We start from the raw sequence: 20295 nt of genomic DNA, 5'->3' as shown, positions 1-20295 counted from the left end.
TTCTCCACTTGAATGCCCTCTGCACATACACACTTAAAAAAAAAAAAAGCTGTGATGGTCCTGCTTTTGGAAACTGACATTTGAATAGTGAGTGTCCCTGACGCAGGGTGGTGTTATTAATGTCTGGAGTTGGGTGTAACCCGCTGCAGCAGCGCAAATATGCAATAACAAAGCCAGTGGACTCATGCCTGGAGTGCTATCAGGTTGGCCCCTGTCACAGTATTGTCTCATATATTAATGAAGACCATCATTTACTACAACATCTGTGCTGTGAGCCTACAAATGATAACTATAAACACAAAGTGAAAACTACTTATTTATTTATGACAGGTTCTGCACATTCATATAAGTAAACAACCACTGCCCAGTTATTATTACCAATAAAATGATTCTTATTTTTGCCAACATTTTAGCAAATTCCTGTGGAGGATTAAGTTAACTGTTCCCAAATGCCTGATAAACTTTTTTTTTCTTCACATATTCACTTTTTTTTCTTTCTCTGTAGCCTGGAACTTTTAGTGCACTCAACATAAAGTGTAAACTGACTTTCCCACAAGAGCTAACGTCAAACAGACGCTTAACCAACCTCCCAGTAAATAGTTCACATCATCAGAACAGAGGAAAGGGAGTTTCATTGGCTCAATTAGGTTAGAAGCGTGTTGTTAAACAGATGTTTTTGTACTCGACTGTCACGACTAACCTTTAGGAAAGCGGTCTAAGAGGACCTGGAGCAGCAAATCCCACTAAGGACACCCATATGAGCTGACTTTCCACTGGAGTGATTTCATCAGTAATGAGGCACTATAAGCTGCAGATGTTTGTGTCAAACTCTCCAATAGGAACCATGGCAACAGGATGAACACACACTGAGGTCCTTGCCCAAGGTGATCCAAACACTCCTGTATGTGCTGACTGAGTGCCAAACTAGCTGACGTCTCTCAGGCATTGTTAATGCTATAGCCTAACCAAAGACGTTTGACAAATCTGGCTGTTGTACTTCATATATTAGAAACATATTTAGTTTTACACGTGCAGTCTTCAGATGTGAAAAGGATGGATTCTTTTAATTCTGATGTTTAAATCTCAGCTTCACTGACTTTATGGGATTTCCAAAACCAGCAGGACAAAACAAATGAAAGAAACACTTCAGGACCATGTTATCACTGCAGTTCCATGATTTTCAATACATAAAAAAAGAAATATGTAAAAATGGGCCCAGTTTCTTTAAAGAAAAGGATGTTTGACATTGGCAAAAACAGCAACAAAACAAAAAACAAAACAAAACTGGAAAACAATGCAGAGCAGCTCGACATGTAAGAATATCACTGTGTGCACAAACAACTGTGTTTATTAACTACAGCACAACACTCTCAGTCACTGTTTGGTCACCAAATTAATCACCAACTGATGTCAATGATGCAGTAAAACAAGTCTTTCCAAAGAGAGACTAAAATGGGGAAATACACTCATCTTATATCCCCAAAATGTCTTCAAATAAATCTTCAGTTCCTTTTCAGTTTCTCTACTTTTCCCTCTCCTTTGGTTCTCTCTACAGTTTTCTCTTCTTCCGTTTTCTCCTCCGTCTCTGTGCGTTCTAGGTAATGTAGATGCGGTGAAAGTCGTTGGCTCCGAAGGCACAGTTGCACTTGGGGCACTTCCTCTGTCGCGTATCGTAACGCATCTTCAGACATTCGTAGCAGAAAACGTGGAAACACTTGGTGAGCACGGTCTCCTTGTCTCGTGTGTTGCAGCAGGGGCAGCGCAGCTTGGCCTGGAGACAGATAAACACATCGTATACTGACTTGCCAACACTGTTATTACCTTTATTTGTTGTATGCTAACACATCTAACACTTAAAAGGTGTAACAAAATAAGATTCTTCCCAGAAACGCAGAGACCATCATATTTCTGGAAAGGTTTGAGCTCACTTTCTGCCCCATACTGGATAATAGGGCACAAATGCAAAACTGCATTTGCAGCCAATGAAGCACATTAAAAGGTTGTAGTATTTTGCATTACAGCGTATGACTCTTTCACTAGGCGGTTGAGTCTGTTGCAGATTGTTCCAGAGAGCTCTTGGGTTTTTTTTCTAAGTCCCTTGTCACTAACAGAGGTTAATTAAAGTCATAAATTTCTCTGCACATAAATTCAGTTCTCTCTGTCTCACCTTGTACTGGTTGATTTCCTCCTGCAGGATCTCATCAGCGTCAGAGTAAACCTCCACCTTCTTCTGTTTCTCCAGCTTCCGCCTCAGCCTGGACAGATCCTCCTAAAAGACACCAGGGGAAGGCTCGTTAGAACAACTGATGTGACCTTATGATCAGAATTTAAACTTTAAAAAGAAAGAGAGAGAGATGGCTTGGATTGATATTCTAAAATACAACATACCTGTGCTCTTTTAAGATTGCTGCTTTCTCTTTCCCGGGCGGTGCGGTTCTCAGCCACAGAGACCTGGATCTCCTTAAGCTTGGCCTGCGTGTGCTCTAGCTGCACCTTCAGGTCCTCTGCCAGCTGGGCAGCCTCCACCGCCTGCAGCATGGAAGGAACCGGACACACTCAATAAAAAAAAACTGTAATGGTGAGATTCCAGAGCTGTAATGTAGTGGTGGTACAGTAAGTGTGGATGAGATGAAGCTGTTCTTTGTGCTTCAACCTCAAAGATTTGGTCATGTACTCACTTACAGGATGGCATTTTTTGCTATACTTTCCATCTCTGACAACCATTTTCCACAGCATACTGTAAGATTTTACATCCTCTTCAAAGCGTTCAGGCTTTCGGTTAAAGTAAGAAACCCCTTTTATGTGTTTTTTCTGTTATGCTTTAATTTTATTGTTAGCAGACTGAATTTGTAATGCTGAGTGGTTGTTCCGACTTGTGAAAATGAAATCAAATGTAAAAATAGTTCAAGCCTAACATCTATGTAAGCGTCAAGTTGATCTTGTTCACTGTGCCTCAATGTGCTGCTTCACACATGCAGGTGCCGTGGAAACCGATTATAGTCATCACAGTTACAGTGTTACTGTGATCACTGCAATGCATAAAAAAGCTCGGGTCATAATCACTCTTTTACAAATGCTGTTTAAATAATTTGTTTGCAGCAATCAAGTAGTCTGTTTATAGTGTTCATTTTCGGGTCTCAACAACTGGAAAAAAGTTTGAATCTACGGTAATTCTATTTTTTTTATTTTATTTTTTTACTTTATTCCCATGATACACGTATCATTTGTACTCAGTGGCTGACGCACCATTACTGCCTGGCAGTAACCCGTCACCTTCTGGCTGGTTACCTGAGGCTGGTGCTGCGTGCAGATTGAAATCATGACAGGAAAAAGGAAGTCATTTTCTCTCAATGAAAAACATAGTCTCCTTGAAGCTCATGACAAACTGCCAAAAATGAGCCAACAAGCATTTGTAACAGCTGCATTGTGTTTTCACACAGTCAATAAAATTCAGTAAATAGCAAAGCCGTCCATTCCATTACTTTAAATTCATATAATAAATATACTAATGCCAATTAGATGGTAATCCGCATGAGAAAAAAAGGTTCTAATAATCATCCATTTGACCCAGACAGACCTAATCACTATAAGCAGTTTCCACTGTACTTGCAATGTTGGCAGTTAGCAGAAACATATCACAATAGACATATGACTGCTCGTGTGACTGCTTCAAGACAGAACTGGGTTTAATTTGCTAACAATGTAGTTCATTAATGCAATGTTATGTGGCAGCCAGGCCCCAAATCTAATATGTCAGTCAGTATTTCCCACAAGCATCTGAACACACCAATACAAAGGGATGATGTTGGGCTCTTAGTGCATGCTATTTTCCAGATCCACTTACAGTTCTGCTCAGTGTTTCTATTTAGGGCCAGCAAGAAATCACAGACATCTGGCAGCAATGAAATCAGCCAGTGATTAACGGGTCACGAGTGCAACAGACCACGACTGATGGCATCACTTCTCACCTTCCTCTTGTTGAGTTCTAGTGCTTGTGTCCGGACGGCCAGCTCTTTTTCAAGTGCGGCCAGTGTGCTCTGGAGAACGCCCTCTTTTTCTTCTAGCTTCTGCACGACCAGCAGCTGGGCATCCACCTATCAACGGCAGCAACAGTAAGCAGTTAGCACTTCGGCGTGTTGACACATTATCATCTATCAACGCCACATTCCCACGTTAAAAAGACACACTTTACCTGGGTTTTGAATGTGAGAACTTGGTCTGCCAACTCCTCCTTCTCCTCTTTCAGCAGCTTGTAGATCTGGTTCGATTTAATTCTCTCACTCATCAGCTTGAAATTGGCATCGTCCTTCTCTCGTAACTGCTGCAGCAGTCGGCTGTTCTGTTCCTGCATGTCCTCAAAAGCCTGGCCTGTCACATCCATCTCGCTCAGCAGGGCTTCCTCCTCCTCAAAAGATGCATGGGTGTCAATGATCACAGACAGTGTAAACCAGAGACAGACATATCTGCTTTTGGACTCCAAATTCAAAAACAGGTGGGGGCTGATTTCACCAGCATTTGCAGTCACATAAAACACTGTTCCTGTTGGAGGTATGCAAGGTAGCTGCAGGAAGTGTCAGTTGCAAACTATATTCTCCCAACAGTGCAATGTCCTAAAACCAATCCTAGTGTGAAAAGCCATGTTTGTGGTAAATTAAGACCATTTATTTCCCTCATTACACATTCAAAATGTTATCGCCTGCATTTAGTCTTCTTTACTACTTTTAAATACAAAACAGAAACGTTAAAATGAAAACGGATAAAATGAAAATAGTTTCATGTCTCCTAATTATACTTTAGTTTGCAGGATCTCCAACTTGCCAAGTAGTTACATTTGAGTGTGCAATTATCATACTGTAAACCTGGTGGGATTAATTACATCGCACCTTCATAGGACTATTTATGACTTTGCATCTCGAGAGATGATCGCACCTGGTCTGTTTTCTGTGCTACAAATTTGACTTTGCTTCATTTTGGTTCACGATGCCCACTTGTAAGCCAACAAGGGCCTATAAACCAAAGTCATATGAACTCTCAACTAGCTTGTTTATTGGAATCGTTTTGGCAATCTGTCGTCCAGCAAAGTTGAATTTTTGGCAGCCGGGAACTGCCGGGAACAAATCGAAAACATCCAAGTCCAAAACAGTCTAGTTGTTGAGCTTTTACTTTGTACCAGGTTAGAAGTCATAATTAAAAAGCTGAATAAATCAGTATCAGTGCTGACTGTGTTTTGCCTTCTGTTAATCATGTTCTGCTAGACCTCCCATGCATGAGGAGCTGTAGGCTATCACATCTTAACATCTGTCTCCTTTTTGCCCATAAAAATGGTATGGAACAAGAGTGTAACAACTTAACACACTCATAACACTTTTGCATATTGGTGGCATTCCTTGTATTTGGTTTAATTGCGTTCTCAGTGCTAATGAACAGATGCATGCATTTTTAGGTCATCTTAGAGCAATTATTTGCTTTGTACCAGAGTCAACAGACACCAAATTAAAACAGCAAATGTTCAAGACTATTTGGGTGAGGACAATATGATTTGCATTAACTAATAAGCCTCTAAGCCCGACAATTATCTTATTTAATAACACGTTGGGGTCAACAGCTGAGTGAATATTATCGTGACAAAAGTATTACATTATCTAATCTGGGTGTATCCACGATCCACGCAGCTCCAGTTTTACAATCACAATGACATTACTTAATCAGCATTTGACCCAGGTCAGAAAATGGTTTTATATCTTTCATCTCATGATAGCCTGATCTCTTACTGCCCGAGTTTTCTGATTTACTGAGGAAATTCCACACCAGTGAATCAAAATTTACAACAGCACAGTTCAGCGAGTGAGCTCAGATCTGACAGTGTTTTACTTAGAGTCTGTGACTCACCCAAAAAGATGATGTGCCCCCACCCAGAAAGAGTTTTTTTTCCCCCATAAAATGTCAGACAAATACAGAATTTGCTAATTTCCCTAATGTGTCATTAAAGCGAGTTACAGTTGTCGTTTTTACATACAAATGATTTTTGAATTCTCCGTGTCTTTGCTGCAAGACCTGTAACAATTTGAATGGAATTAGAAAAACAATAAAAATAAAAAAACTCAAGGATGTGCTGTGCAAAAACAATGAACAGGCATGGAGTTTGTTAAAGAGCTTCTTGTATTAAAAAGTTTAGGAAAATAAGTGTTCTTACAATGATGTTACTATCTTACGAATAATTTTAAACAAGCAGAGATTTTTTTATAAAGCTGTATTTTTTTTGTGAGAGACAGATCACAGTGGTTTCACAGCAGGTTTTCTTCTCTTTTTTAAAACTCTTTTCAACGAAGTTGCTACCATGATCCTCTTTTGAATGAAAATAAATTAAGTACAACACAATTACAGACAGAAACCGGAAGAAAAACAATCTATGGAAATAAAAAGTCATTGCAATTTAAAAATTGCTGCAACAAAATGAAATGCTACCACCAGACTAGTGTGAAGATAACCAGCTGATGAAATTCAAATTAAAGGCCAAAATGTAAAGTTTCAATTCCCCTTTGGCCGTCTAAGATTAGGAGAACTTCTCTCTTAAGCAAATGTGATACTCATTGCTCTACTTTCATTATTAACACAGCTGTTTCCTTTTGAATATATATATATGTGGTGCAGACGGTCTTGACGGTTTCGCTGATCGATTATATCTAATTTCTTATAGGTCAAGTTGTTGAGAAAAAATGATACATATATATGTTATATTTTTAAAAAACACACACACACTGCTGGAAAATAACAAACAAATACAGGTTTACAAATGCAGAACACACCAACCTGTTTAGTGGCAGCGAGTTTCTTCTGTAGATGCTCGATGGTCTCTTCTGCCACTCGGATCTTCCTGAGGGCATCTTCATCGGCCAGCTTCTTGCTTTCCTTCCTCTCCCTCTCCTCCAGCTCTCGCACTCGCATCCGCAACTCATCCACCTGGTTTGATATTAAGAGACAAGCGATTTGTAGCATGCAAAACAAAAAAATGTGCAAAACTATGACTGACAGGCAAGACACTTTAAGGACAAACCTCGGCTTTAGATTTGCGTTCAGCTGCCATGAGTTGCACTTTGTCCCTCTGCTCCTTTGGAGCTGACTTGTACATGTCCAATAGGAGCTTCATCTCTTTCTGGGACTCCTGGGCTTTCCTGGGGAGCAGGAGGGATTAGAAGAGACAAAGAGATTACATTAATATTAGCAATTACATCAGTGTGACTAGTGTGACGGCCCCAGGGTTTCTGCCAGGGCTTGCGTGTGTGTATGCGTGTGTGTGTGTGGGTTGCTGTGCTGTTTTTCAGTGTTGTTGGTTCCTGATTGGTTGGAGCTGGAGGTCATGAAGGAATTGGAGGCAGCTGGTCACTGTCTTTAGGTTGCATAAAACCTGCCCCATCCTGGTGGTGTGGTGACTCCTTCTTACCCAGCACCACGTCATGTTACATTGGACTTGTTTGGTTCCTTGTATAGTTTATTTGGTATTATCTTAGTTAACCTGGCAGCATGTCTAGACAGTTTCATTTGTTCTTTTGTTGAATAAAATCTCTTTCTTCTAGTTAGACCTTCACATGTACTCCTTTTATTTGCTGTGGTCTAAGAGTGGAGCCATAACACTAGCTCAGTGCTTCTACAACCACATTCACACAGCTACCTCTTGCAGAGATGAGCTATTTTAGTGGCATCTCTCATCATTTTTATGCTGATGATATTCAGCTGATTTTTTTCTTTTAAACCAATTGTGCATTTTAAATGAGTGTTTGGCAGCCATCAAGATTTGGATGGCAGACAACTGCCTTCAGTTCAATGCTATTAAGACAGAAGCACTTATAATTACTCCAAATAATGTTATTCCAAACATGTTATAATGTTATTCCAAACATAAACCAGTATATATATATAATCAAGAGCCTTCAGCCGATCTGCCCCCTGCCTTTGGAACTCTCTCCCACCAGACAGACATTCGCACTTCTGACTCTGTCTCCACCTTTAAATCCCGCCTGAAAACGCACCTATTCAGAATGCCATACTCTGTCTCACACTGACTATGCAATCACATTGTTGTTTATTTATTGTACTAATGCACTTTGTAGTCACATTCATATTTATTCTTTATCTTTGCACTAAATGTCACCTGATTTATATTGTTTGATGTACTGTTGTTGTGTTATATGTGCCTTGTAAGGTGTTCTTGAGTGCTTTGAAAGGCGCCTTTTAAATAAAATGCATTATTATTATTATTATTATTATTATTATTATTATTATTATTATTGTTATAATAATATGGGTTCATTAAGCATAACCTTCGAAATGTAGGTGTTTTCGTTGACCAATCTATGTCCTTGGATAATCAGCCACCTTGTGGTGACATCAATGGTGACCAAGGTTTAGATATGATTATTCATGCACTTTAAAGTACTGGTGCCTTGCATGGTCAAACACCCCAGAACCCCAGAAGTCCAATCAGGCTCTTAGGTCTGCTGAACAAAAATTACTGCCTGTCCCTCAAACCTGCTACAAAACTTGAGGTTTATAAGCTGTTGCACTGAAGTTATGGAACGCTCTCCCCTTATTGCTGCAATCCCTCAAAGCCTGTGACATTTCCATGAAGAAGCGATTTGAACAAGCCTGTTAGCCTGTTTGAATAGTGCTTGAATTTAATTTATTTTATTTTATTTTTTGCTCATGTCCTTGGCTGCGTTTTGGTATTTTGTACTTTGTTTATGTGTCTCTGCGCTTATTTGTTTGCTGTTGCTGTGGTTTTTACTTGCTGTACAAATATTACATTTACTTGTTTACTTACTTACATTTGCCTAATGACATGATTACTGGCAAAACTTTGTTGGTACTGCTGTCAGATGCTTTTGAACAAATTTTGGAGCGAACGTGTACATATGACTAAAAAATTTAAGTGGAGATGAGTCAAAGGGGATTTACTTGAGTTCTACTCTGAGCATCTTCAGTGTATCCGAGTCCTTCCTCTTCAGCTCATCACTGCGCTGCCTCTCTCTCTCCCGCTCCCGCTCTCGTTCTCGCTCGGCCTCCCTCTCCCTCTCTCTCTCCCGGGCCCGCTGTCTCTCCAGTTCCTTCCTTCTCTCCTCTTCCTCCTCCTGGTCCTCATCCTCCTCCTTCTTCACGTCGATGCTGTCGCTCGTTGTCTCCTCTAATATCAGAACACCTGTGTCACCGCTCTGACAGCGTAACTGTCGATAAAACAAAATGCATAATTAAGAATTACCATCATTGTTTTACTGAGAACCAACTTGATTGTTTATGATTCAGAGGAACTGTATCACAAGTGATGTTTCATTTTTGCTTAACTCTGAATATCTATGAAACAATGCAACTGTTTACCTATGAATTACATGATCTACCTTATTGATCTCCATCTGTGTTTCCCGCAACTTCCTTTTATAGCGCTGCACATCACCTTTCAACTGCAGGTTGTGGTTCTGAAGACTGCTGATTAAATGTCGCATTTCCCTGTTGATTGGTCCTGTGACAAAAGATGAAAGACAGACACAGCCAGAGAACCGTCACTATGTGGTTTGGTTTTGAGTCATTCAGCGGTATGGTGTGCAGCTATGACAACATGATACAAATGACATAATATATACCGTTCCCACAGAAACGACCTGTGCTAACAGATGAAGAAACCATATTTATCTGCTGATCAGTGTGTTGCTATAATAATATCCACCTGTGTATCATTCTAAAATTACTGTAATTTACTAAAGACTTCTTGACAGATGTGAGGATGTGTTTGACAGATACCTGCTTGCTCGTTGGCTGCCAGGTTTTGCTCAAACTCAATGCGCAGCATCTCGTACTCTTTGCGCACCTGGGCCAGGGTGTCCTCCAGCTGGATGACCTCAGTCCGCAGCTTCTTCTGAAGGGACAGCTCATCACTCTAAATGGTTAAAAACAGTACAGCATTGTTGACCATGTTGCCAGGCAGTGGTAATAATACACAAGTACAGATTGAAGTTGTTGCATTGGAACAGCAACACAATGTTACAGCCAAGGCACAAGAAAAATATCAGAGGTCTTCATTTTCTCTGATGATTGACACTTATTTTTCCTTATGAGATCAACTTTGATGTATAAATTTACCTCCATGTGCTCAATCTGTCGGAGATGGGCGTTCTTGGCAGTGAGCAGGAGAGCTCGTGCCTCATCCAGCTGGGTTTTCACCCCTAAAGACTCATTGTACAGCAGGGAGAATTGGGACTGCAGACATTTGTACTCCAGGGTCTCCTTCACAACCTCCTCTGGAATATTCCGCAAGTCCATCTAAATAAAGAGCATTCAAAGTCTGTTACCACTCTACACTGGCTCATACCATAATGTCAGCTGTAGATTTTTACAAAAACCACCTGTCTCAAGAATATGAATTGGGTTCTTGACAATGAGGTGTAGAGAGATTTAATCTTTACCTTGAGCTTCTCGCTCTCCCTCACAGCCTCCTGGAGCTCCACCTGCAGTTTCTCCAACTCGGCCATGCGGCTATTAGCCAACTCCTGGTTGTGCTCCAACTCTGCATTAAGACTCTCAAACTAGGATGAAAACAAAGACCACAAGCTATACATAGAAGAAATGTGTGAGGTATAACAACAATGTTTTGCCAGCACAGCCAACGCTTGCATCTGTGATATGAAACTGGACAAAGGGTTAATAAAAATGTTAATAACTTCCTAGGAATGCTCACCTTTTGAATGTTCAATGTTATCTGGCCTCCAGGAAGCCCACCTGAGCTGCCAGTGCTGCTGTATCCAGACTTCAGCTGCAGACAGCAAACAGATGAACGTAGGTAAAAAAAAAGAAAGTATGGAAAACAGGAAAGCAACACAAAAACACACAAAACACCTACAAATACTGTATGACATCATTCAATGCTTATTTTCTTCATGTACATATAAACAAACAATACTAGCCCATCCATGCCTCACTGACAGCAGGATGTACATTGATAAGAGAGGGTAGGTTGACACATGTTGATACTCTGAACCTTATTAAGGTCACCTCACAAGAGAGGAACAACATCATGAGCCTCATGGAGAGATAAAGCATACTCACACTGAAACAAAAAGAAGCACACATAAACAAGTTATACACAGACATCATACTAAACACACCTGCTCCATGGCCTCTGCTAGATGTTTGTTGAGCTTTTGTTCCCTGTTGCGAAGTTTTTCAATGTCCCACTGCAGGTCCTCCACCGTCGTCTCCATCTCGGATACCTTAGTCTCTGAGCTGGTCACTTTGTCCACCAACTCATTGTACTGCAAAAAAGGCGAAGCATCATCCCTTTAACACTTGCACTGCAACCCTGAACTTATGTAGGTATTACCTGGAGGAGGTACACAAATGTCTGAACCAGTTGTACTGGACATTAGACAAACTTTCCCCTGCTGGCTCCCCAGTGTAAATTTTGTGTTGTCCAATTGAGCCCATTCACAATTGTGTGAATAGAGCAAGTCATTATCGAGGGAACTCACACTGAGTGGGTGGGCGTACTGATGACGTTTCTATTATGTGACTGGTGAAAAACTAGAAGAATACAAACTCTCTTCTGTTGAAGAAGCCCTATCCATCTTCAATATGCTGTAAGCAAAACATTTCAGCAGCAGAACTTTAGTATCATGTCCTGCCTGCTGTGCTCTACCCATATACTCTACTGAGTATTTCCAGCAGGTAAGAACTCGTCTGACACAGATACCTGTTGTGTACTACATGTGTGAAAAGACAACTGCGGACCTGATGTTCAGACCTGATTCTCCAAAACACTGCCCTGAGTTCATATTTGAAAACAGTTCATGTTTCATCAGTGGTATACACCACAAGTAGACATCTGTGCAGTTTTCTCATTCACATAATACAGATATTTCTGCCACACCGGTTTACAGTCCCGATGACATCATACCTCCATGGACATCTTGTGGTGTCGGCCCTGCAGGAGAGTGGCCAGGTCTCTCAGTCGACTGTTCTCATCCAGCAGAGTGTGGTTCACATTGATGATCTCAGACTGGCTCTCGTCGTCACATGCTGCCAATGAACATTAAGTTAGAAAATAAAGAGGAGATGTTGAGTGTTAGAAACGTCCCGCTCGCTGCTCACCTCTACACCATCAACTCAAAAACAACACTAGTTTTGATATAGGATATAAAATGTGTGTTATTAGGTTATTCAATATGATTTACCTGCTGCCTGGACCTGCTTGCACATGTCATTGATGCGGCTGTGCAGCCTGTCATAGACGCACACAAGGCAGGCAATGGCTTCCTTGCTGAACTGCATGCGGTCCTGGAGGTGCAGGCTGAGCTCCTCCTCGCTGCTGTGCTCCAGCGTGGCCAGGAAACCCTTGGCATTCTCACTTAAGGGAGGAGGGGGTGGCGATGCATCTGCACACATTCAGAGTAAAAAGTTGGTTAGGATTTTCTATGTATTATTAGATCATTCATATTTTTTCTAGAAAAAACACTGCCCCCAAATGTCTCCCAAAAAGTTTTGAATTCTGCAAAGACAATTTGAATTGGTTAAACTGGCAGCTCTTTCGTTTACATATATTCTTGCGTACAGCATTAAGATGACTCAGTCTTGTTGCAAAATTTCCACAAAGTTAGCCATATGAGTAAACAACACCTGCAAAATAACAAAAAGATTCATCAGACTTTTTCTTCTACATGCTGTGCAGCGTCACTGCTAAATGATGAATGCCACTGCTGAAATTTCATATTGTACATAATAAAATGAACCACATATATATATTTTCTCCACATCAAGTATCTAACAGCAACTAGTGAGGAGAGAATCGGAACTGGTATGATATATCGCGTTTGATATCGTGCGCACCAGCCTCTCTGTGTGGGTGTTTGACCTTCACAGGTAAAAAAGCCAATAAGAGTACCATAGATAGATGGATACTACTTTATTCATCCTCATAGGGCAAATTCAGGTACCAGCAGCTCATACAGACACATACATAAATAAATAAAAACGTACTAAGACTTAAAAGAGTTCAAAATGAATTTAAGAGCAGATTAGATTAAATCTAACCTAAAAACTTTTAGGAAAGATTACGATGTGAGACAGTTATTGCAGTGCCCCATGACTATCCAGTGATGTTATTGTGTAAAGCCAGTTCAATGAGCATAAACATGTAGAAAAGTGATATTTAAACTGTCTGCAGTCTCTCATCCACCACTGCTACATGTATGTTTTACACAACCACGGTTCACTGGTTAAGATAATAGAAAATTGTTGAGAACAGGCTAAAACAAAAGCTGTCTGTATGCAACACGCAGATTTATCTTAGTGTGCCACTTATCTTTAAACTAGGCAAATTGTTATAAACTTAGTAACATGCTGACCCCCCCACTTCTTCTCTTGTCTACCAACGGCACCTGCAGGCAGTGAATCACATCAGCAGCAGAGGGTGGACAGAGGACAAGACTGATACAGACTGATTCCTGTGTTCATGCTTTGTAAACCTCACATTACTGGGCTTGTAGAATGACTTTGCTGTTGCTGCTTTAGAAACAATGCTTTGTTATATATAAAATATAAACTAATTTGAATCCTCATCTTTAATGAAAAACAGCTGAAAAAATATTGATTGAACCAACAGGCAGTGAATGACATCAGCTGTAGAGGGTGGGCAAAGGACAACACAGGGACAGACTGATTCTAGTGTTCTTTATTCTTTCCTCAGTATTTTGATAGAAGAGTTAGTATGTAAATATTGATGAGATAGTACTGACAAAATTAAGATAAAAATCTGAGAACACCAGTGTTATTCTGTGACCATGTCGGTAAGGGTGATCAACCATGACAATGTGAAGGATTCCTTCAGGACAGCCCCTGCTGTATTTTTGTTTCCCTTTTCTTGTTGCTAATGTCTGAGTGTACTGTGTCAACAAGTACACTCAACACAACCTGTGTTGATTTTAATAAATATAGTAATGCTAACAGTCCTAAATTATGTGAAAATGCACATTTTTTAGTCAAATAAAAACCCTTGACTGTGTCGAGGCACTTCATTAATTGACATTTTTTACAACTACAAATATCTGGGCTTTCTGTGTCAAAAGCTCCTTTAAATTACCACACACATGACTTGATTAACAGGAATAGACCTATCTGGAACAATTCTAAGGTAGTTTTAATTTAATCCACTGCCAATGTGCGCAATAGGCATCCTGGCTGTCCAAGTGCACAACAGCACGGCTGCTGAAAAAGATCCTATGGGAAACACTGCGTGACCTAATAAGGTGATACACCCACTTACAATACTGTTTATAAAGAATGAATGAGCAAGGTCAACACTCAGATTATAACAGTCCTTAACACAGTCAGTGATGGAGGGCTGCACAAAACATCCGCCTACCTGTTGTGGAGTTTTGTGGTGGCTCTGTGGGCGTCAACAACTCTTCTGACCCATCAGGAGGAGGAGGCTGCTGCTGCTCCTGACCTTCTTCCTGACGCTCCTCCTGCTGCTGCTGCTGCTCTGGCTGCTCGCCCTCATTCGGTGTCTCTGGGAGAGGAGGTGGAGGCACGACAGAGGCTGGTGAGGCCAGACTGACATCATCTTCCTCCATTGGTGTAGGGTCAGGGAGAGGAGCAGGGGGCGGGACAGGGGTGGATGCCACCGGAGTCTCGGGCTCAATACGTTTTCGAAGAACGTGCACATCCTCTTCCAACTGAAAATCAGAAACACAAGGATTGGAGGAAGTGTTAATCCTCTCTGAACAAAGCATGATCATGGACTTACTGTTTTTGTGCAGAAACAATCAGAAAAAGTGCCATTTGCAAAGCTGAGTCAAGCAATTTGTAATATCTCGACTACAATTACAGTGGTTCCTCCACAGACAGACTTTGTATAGTGTACAACAATCTTATTGGCTATGTTTACATGCACAAAAACAAAATAGTGGGTTAACTTGTGTTACATTATGCACAGGTAATCTGACCACCTGGTTTACACACGGCTTTGACATGACATTTGAGTTTAATTGGGTTAAAATCAAATGGACAGTCATACCTGCGACCAGTAGCGGTTGACAATCAGTAGGGTGGTGTCGTCAGTGGCCTGCCTCTTCTCCAGCTTTTCAATTTTCTCTCGCAACTCATCCTCCATCGTCTGTCTTTGCTCCAAGCGCTCACACAGCTTCTTATTCTTGAACTGGAGCACCTTCATGTCCATTTCCTCCTGTACAGGACAAATATGAAGGGAATTACAAAATTAGCTCTACAAGTCATTTGAGTGGGGGTGGTAGTTAAGTGGATGAATTGTGAGGGTAGAGGCACTTAATAACTCACAGTAGAAGACACTCCAGCGATGCGTATGGGCTCAATGAGTGTGGTGGTGGTCTTCTCTTCTTTTTTGCTCTTCTTCTCAGGGGGGCCAGGGGGGCTGTCCCCTCCTGAGGGACGTTTTCCTCCCCCAGCACCTGACATCGTTCCTTCCCCTATGAGAGATCAAACATTACAGGGCGTAAAATCTTGTTGGTGACGTTCACATTTTAAGTCATAACAAGTTCAATTCATTCATTTGATGTCACTGAGCAACGACATTAGCCTAGCTTTGCATTACTAGCGCAGGACTGTTCATTTTAGCTGATTACAATGCTCTACTGGTGCTTGTAAGAACATATGTGTTCCTTTACGGGTATTCTGCTAAATACTGCCCGAAAAAACATTTTTAATTCACAATTTTTGCTTAGCGCAACGTACATTGGCGAGCTAAGCTAATGCTAACGTTAATGCTCCCAGCTAAGCTAAACGGCTAAGCTCTTTGTTCAGCGTATTTAATCACTTCTGGTCATCACTCTCACTCGTTTCCCACCGATATTCACGTTATAACATATAAAAGACAAAATATGTACACGCATGGAAGTGTATAAACCGGTTTTCTGGCGAATATTAACGTTACAAACCTTCACAAGGAGCGAATTAAAATGTAACTCATGACATCAGAGAAGCTAAGGAAGTGACGATAATATACTTCCGTGTTTGTTTTTTACGAGTTTTTTTTTTTTTAAACTCAGCTATCTATCTGGGCTATAATTTGCCTTAAAATGTATCTAATTTAACTTATTTATATAGCACTTATTTATATAGCACTTTAAACAACATAGTTGATCCAAAATGCGTCACACAGACGAAGAACACAAAAATAAAAACACAATCAAAAAGAAATCAGAATGATACTTTTTTAAAAATACATCAACAACATTATTCTCGCAATCTTAAAACAATATTTATCCCAGTATAGTCATAATACTCTGTAAATTTGGACTTAAAAAAAAAAGAAAAATAATCTTACCATTAAATAAATAAATCCTGGAGTAAATACTGCAGCACTCCCTCCGACCTCTTGGCGGCAGCACCGACGCACTCTGCAGTGACAGCTTACAGACTTTGTTTCCAGGAATGTAAACACTGTTTAGATGCTGGCTTGCTGGCTTTTATTGTCGCTGCTGTAAAACGCATAGTTATGGCTTTGCATTAGCTTCCTGAGCACTAACATGGCGTTTTTATATTGATCCATTTTGGACCGTCTTTTGTCGTTTGAGTGCACACACGGTGAGTAAAACTTCCTGTACGGTCAGTGAACCTGTCGCTGCAGCAAGGCCAAAGCAAATACATAGCTAACTAGCTTCTCTCATGATGGATCAAGGGCATTATTTCTAAATGACAGGAGACAGGAGAGATGAATTTGAACCAAGCAAATCCTAACAATGCGCTGCTAGTCAGAATTAAACTAATCCAAAACAATACACTTCCTTGTTAGGAGTTAGCTCAGCAGTTCCTCTTATTAACCAAACCATGCATGATTGGCACAAAGTGAGAAATGTGACTGACAGCTTCTTGTCTTTATAGATTCATATGCTGTGACCATGACCAAAGACATTGTTGTTGGAGATGAATTACCAGACTGGGTGGGGGCCAAGGAGTTTTACCAGAAATATGACCCCAAAGAGGTGATAGGAAGGTGAGTCCATAGTCTTGCTCATACAATCATCTGTCATAATATATGTGATGGAGCCATGCTGTATGGTGTGTCTCTGGTGTTTCAGGGGTGTGAGCAGTGTGGTACGCAGGTGTGTGCACAGACACACGGCCCAGGAGCTGGCAGTGAAGATAATCGAGATCACAGCCGAGAAGATGACAGCCCAGCAGCTGGATGAGGTGAAAACCTCCACGCTGAAGGAGATCCAAGTCCTCAACATGGTGAAGGGACATTCCTCCATCAGTACGTCGCTGTTTGGCTCTTTTAGGTCACCTTGATCTTTTAATTGTCTCTTGCAAAAGGCTCAAAGTTACACAATCATGTTATGTCTTTTATTCCCTTTTAGTTACTCTCATTGATTCCTATGAGTCCACAACCTTCATATTTTTGGTGTTTGACCTGTGAGTATTAAAACAAATGAGATGTGAAATGATCTGTCTCATTTCTGCCCAAATATATGAATAATAATATACTGTACTTCCATGCATTGCCAGATAGTATGACTCTCGTTTTGCCTTTCAGCATGAGGCGAGGGGAGCTGTTTGACTACCTCACAGAAAAAGTTACTCTCAGTGAGAAGGAAACCAGGTGAGCTCCAACATCAACACACTATAAGCATTTAATTTGGCTTAATTTTAACACATTTCAAGACATTTATTTGTGGTGTTTTTCAGTCAGTTGTACACCAAGTGATGCATTCTTCTTTGTGTCCCTATGTAGATTTTCCTAAACAAACGTTAATTTTATAGTTTGATGGATATATTTTTCCATTTCTTCCAAGCTGATCTTACTTTGGTGAAGTAAACTTGTAGAGTCTTTAAACATGGTACGCACACGATAATAAAGACCTAAAGCTCTGCATTCATGAGCTAAGTGGTGTTGCCAAAGATCAAATGCATAAGATTAACAGTGAGCAAACCTTGTTAATCCAGCTGCTTGCATTTGCAGCATGCAGCATGCACTTGAGTCTCACATCAAAGGTGACAACAAGCATGTGAACACACACATTGTGTCAAATCAGTCCACTTTGATGTGTATTGCAGTACATAAATTTAACTTAAATTTAAAAAAAAACTGAAGGCACCCCACTGCTTGCTGTGATCGACTACACAAAGACACTGCAACTGAACATAGCTACCAATAAGCAAGAACACATAAATTAATGGTACAATGGTCAGTCTTAATTTAAAATATGTGTGTTTTGCACAACAGGAGCATGATGCGAGCCCTGCTGGAGGCGGTGCAGTACCTCCACTCTTTCAACATTGTCCACCGGGATCTGAAACCGGAGAACATTCTCCTGGATGATCAGGGACACATCAAGCTGTCGGACTTCGGTTTCTCAGTGCAGCTACAGCCTGGGGAGAAGCTTCGGGGTACTCAACTGGAGATCAGTGTTACCAGTTCATTTATGTTGAATCATATAGTCGTTATAATGACCTGTTTTGTCTGCTTTTATAATTAGAGCTCTGTGGGACCCCGGGTTATTTGGCCCCTGAAATACTGAAATGCTCGATGGATGAAACGCACCCAGGCTACGGCAGAGAGGTCGATCTGTAAGTCATTGCTTTTGTCAGTGACATTAAACTGAAGCAATGTGTATGTCACTGTTTAAAACTGCTTTTCTCATTCTTGCTCTGATGTATGTGTTGGACAGCTGGGCATGTGGCGTGATTCTGTTCACCTTGCTGGCTGGCTCACCGCCGTTCTGGCATCGCAAGCAAATGCTGATGCTGAGGATGATTATGGAAGGCCGCTATCAGTTCAGCTCCCCAGAGTGGGACGATAGATCTGATACAGTGAAAGATCTGGTGAGCTGATGTCTGTCGACTGATTCTTGATAAACCTCAGAGTTTACTTAACTTTAGTGAGCTTTAAAGTGGGATAAACAATGACTTCAGCTGAAACATAGTATGCCATTTTTAGACAAAATCATGCACTGCTATTTTACCTAATCTTCAAATGCTTGTGATGCTCAGATATCTAGGCTCCTGGTGGTGGAGCCAGCTGCCCGTCTCACTGCTGAGCAAGCCTTGGCACATTCTTTCTTCAGACAGTACCAGAAGGAAGATGTGCGGCTCTTCAGCCCCAGAAAAACATTTAGGGTGAGCCTCCATGTTGGCTGTTTTTTTTTTTTTTTTAGTACATCTGATTTTAGAATTTTTAAAGTTTCAAGACAGACCAGCTGTTCAGCAGAATGTAGGGATGCAAATATACTATATCCTCTACAGTCTGTTCAGATTTCCTGTTTTGCCTCCTCAGGTGTTGATAGTTACTGTGTTGGCGTGCATCAGGATATACAGCCGTTACCGCAGGGTTCGTCCACTGACTCGGGAGGTGTTGGCCAGAGATCCTTACTCGCTCCGTGGCGTCCGCAAACTCATCGACGGCTGCGCCTTCCGCATCTATGGCCACTGGGTGAAAAAAGGGGAGCAGCAGAACCGAGCCGCGCTCTTCCAGAACACGGCTAAGATCATGCTGCTGGGCCTGGAGGACTTTGAAACCTAAAAAGGTCAACCTCATTCCTAACCACATCGGTTTTTATTCATTGTGCATGTGCTGTCGTGTCAGTGTTTGTTTTGTCAAGTTACTGTGTTTAATCTCCAAGCTGAGAAATTCAGGGACTGAGATGTTTGTTTGCCTTAATATGCACTGTGGCTCTGAAATTCCAACAAAAGCATGCACAACTTCATATTCCTCGTCTGCCTTTTAAGTCAAGTTTGTGGCTGTTTTTAAAGTCCTCATGTCATGTCGTCATGTTTGCAGTAGAGGGAACATTGCACAGTTGTTTAATAAAAACACATCAACTATACGCACATTTATATGTATTAACAGTTGACCATCATCAAGCACTGTGATTGGTTATTTAATAGATAATTATATTAACTCTTATACTGCTACTAATACTTATTGTACTGTATTAAAGCTCTGATTATAAATATTCCATTGTTACAATTCAGTATCAGAGTAGATGTGCAAGACATTCAAGTGTGTTTTTTGGAGTGTTTTTAGTAGAAAAGTCCCATAGCTGTCATGCGTGTAGACATTCTTTACATGAAAACCAACTTACACTTACACTGTTACTTTATTTTCCTGTTCAAACTAACCAACAGCATCCCCTACTCATTCTCCTTTTCCTGTCTGAGAAATGTACAATACAGATGCAGATATATATTGTACATTAAGAAAAAGTCTATTGACAATAAAACAAATATTTAAGTTTGAATCATCTTATTTAGTTTGAGTGTTTTTTTTTTTAATGAAAAATC

At 40.7% G+C, this 20295-nt stretch overlaps 2 protein-coding genes across 3 annotated transcripts; one reads left to right on the top strand and one right to left on the bottom strand.

The window, feature by feature from the left end:
- Positions 1-348: 348 nt before the first annotated feature.
- Positions 349-15988, bottom strand: rnf40 (ring finger protein 40). 2 transcript variants are annotated; one of them, XM_053341732.1, is made up of 20 exons: positions 15951-15988; positions 15334-15482; positions 15056-15223; positions 14402-14714; positions 12216-12416; positions 11939-12060; positions 11151-11297; positions 10724-10798; positions 10452-10571; positions 10129-10308; positions 9790-9925; positions 9390-9511; positions 8953-9218; positions 7055-7172; positions 6811-6960; positions 4193-4405; positions 3969-4094; positions 2389-2529; positions 2168-2269; positions 349-1771 (listed from the first exon to the last, which is right to left on the bottom strand). In XM_053341732.1, the coding sequence occupies exons 2-20, from the start codon at positions 15469-15471 to the stop codon at positions 1595-1597; spliced, it is 3015 nt and encodes a 1004-aa protein (XP_053197707.1). In that variant the 5' UTR covers positions 15472-15482; positions 15951-15988; the 3' UTR covers positions 349-1594. The 2 variants fall into 2 exon arrangements, with proteins under 2 accessions (XP_053197707.1, XP_053197708.1); XM_053341733.1 differs by having other exon boundaries at positions 4193-4402.
- Positions 15989-16406: 418 nt separating this feature from the next.
- On the top strand, positions 16407-20252 carry phkg2 (phosphorylase kinase, gamma 2 (testis)). The gene is made up of 10 exons (XM_053341740.1): positions 16407-16599; positions 16897-17008; positions 17094-17269; positions 17373-17427; positions 17549-17614; positions 18239-18402; positions 18492-18582; positions 18684-18837; positions 19006-19131; positions 19289-20252. The coding sequence occupies exons 2-10, from the start codon at positions 16914-16916 to the stop codon at positions 19532-19534; spliced, it is 1173 nt and encodes a 390-aa protein (XP_053197715.1). The 5' UTR covers positions 16407-16599; positions 16897-16913; the 3' UTR covers positions 19535-20252.
- The last annotated feature ends 43 nt before the right edge of the window (positions 20253-20295 follow it).

Source organism: Scomber japonicus, chromosome 20, assembly GCF_027409825.1.
Source record: "Scomber japonicus isolate fScoJap1 chromosome 20, fScoJap1.pri, whole genome shotgun sequence".
Taxonomy (NCBI): Eukaryota; Metazoa; Chordata; class Actinopteri; order Scombriformes; family Scombridae; genus Scomber; species Scomber japonicus.
Note: the sequence above shows the minus strand (reverse complement) of the source record. Positions and strands in the feature narration are given on the sequence as shown.

Coding starts and splice junctions, on each gene's coding strand:
- rnf40 (XM_053341732.1), bottom strand. CDS start 15,471: ATGTCAGGTGCTGGGGGAGGAAAACGTCCCTCAGGAGGGGACAGCCCC. Junction 7,173..8,952: donor ATGCTCAGAGTAGAACTCAA/GTAAATCCCCTT, acceptor CCTGCTCCCCAG/GAAAGCCCAGGAGTCCCAGA. Junction 4,095..4,192: donor TTCTCACATTCAAAACCCAG/GTAAAGTGTGTC, acceptor TGCCGTTGATAG/GTGGATGCCCAGCTGCTGGT.
- phkg2 (XM_053341740.1), top strand. CDS start 16,914: ATGACCAAAGACATTGTTGTTGGAGATGAATTACCAGACTGGGTGGGG. Junction 17,428..17,548: donor ATATTTTTGGTGTTTGACCT/GTGAGTATTAAA, acceptor TTTGCCTTTCAG/CATGAGGCGAGGGGAGCTGT. Junction 18,403..18,491: donor GCCTGGGGAGAAGCTTCGGG/GTACTCAACTGG, acceptor TTTTATAATTAG/AGCTCTGTGGGACCCCGGGT.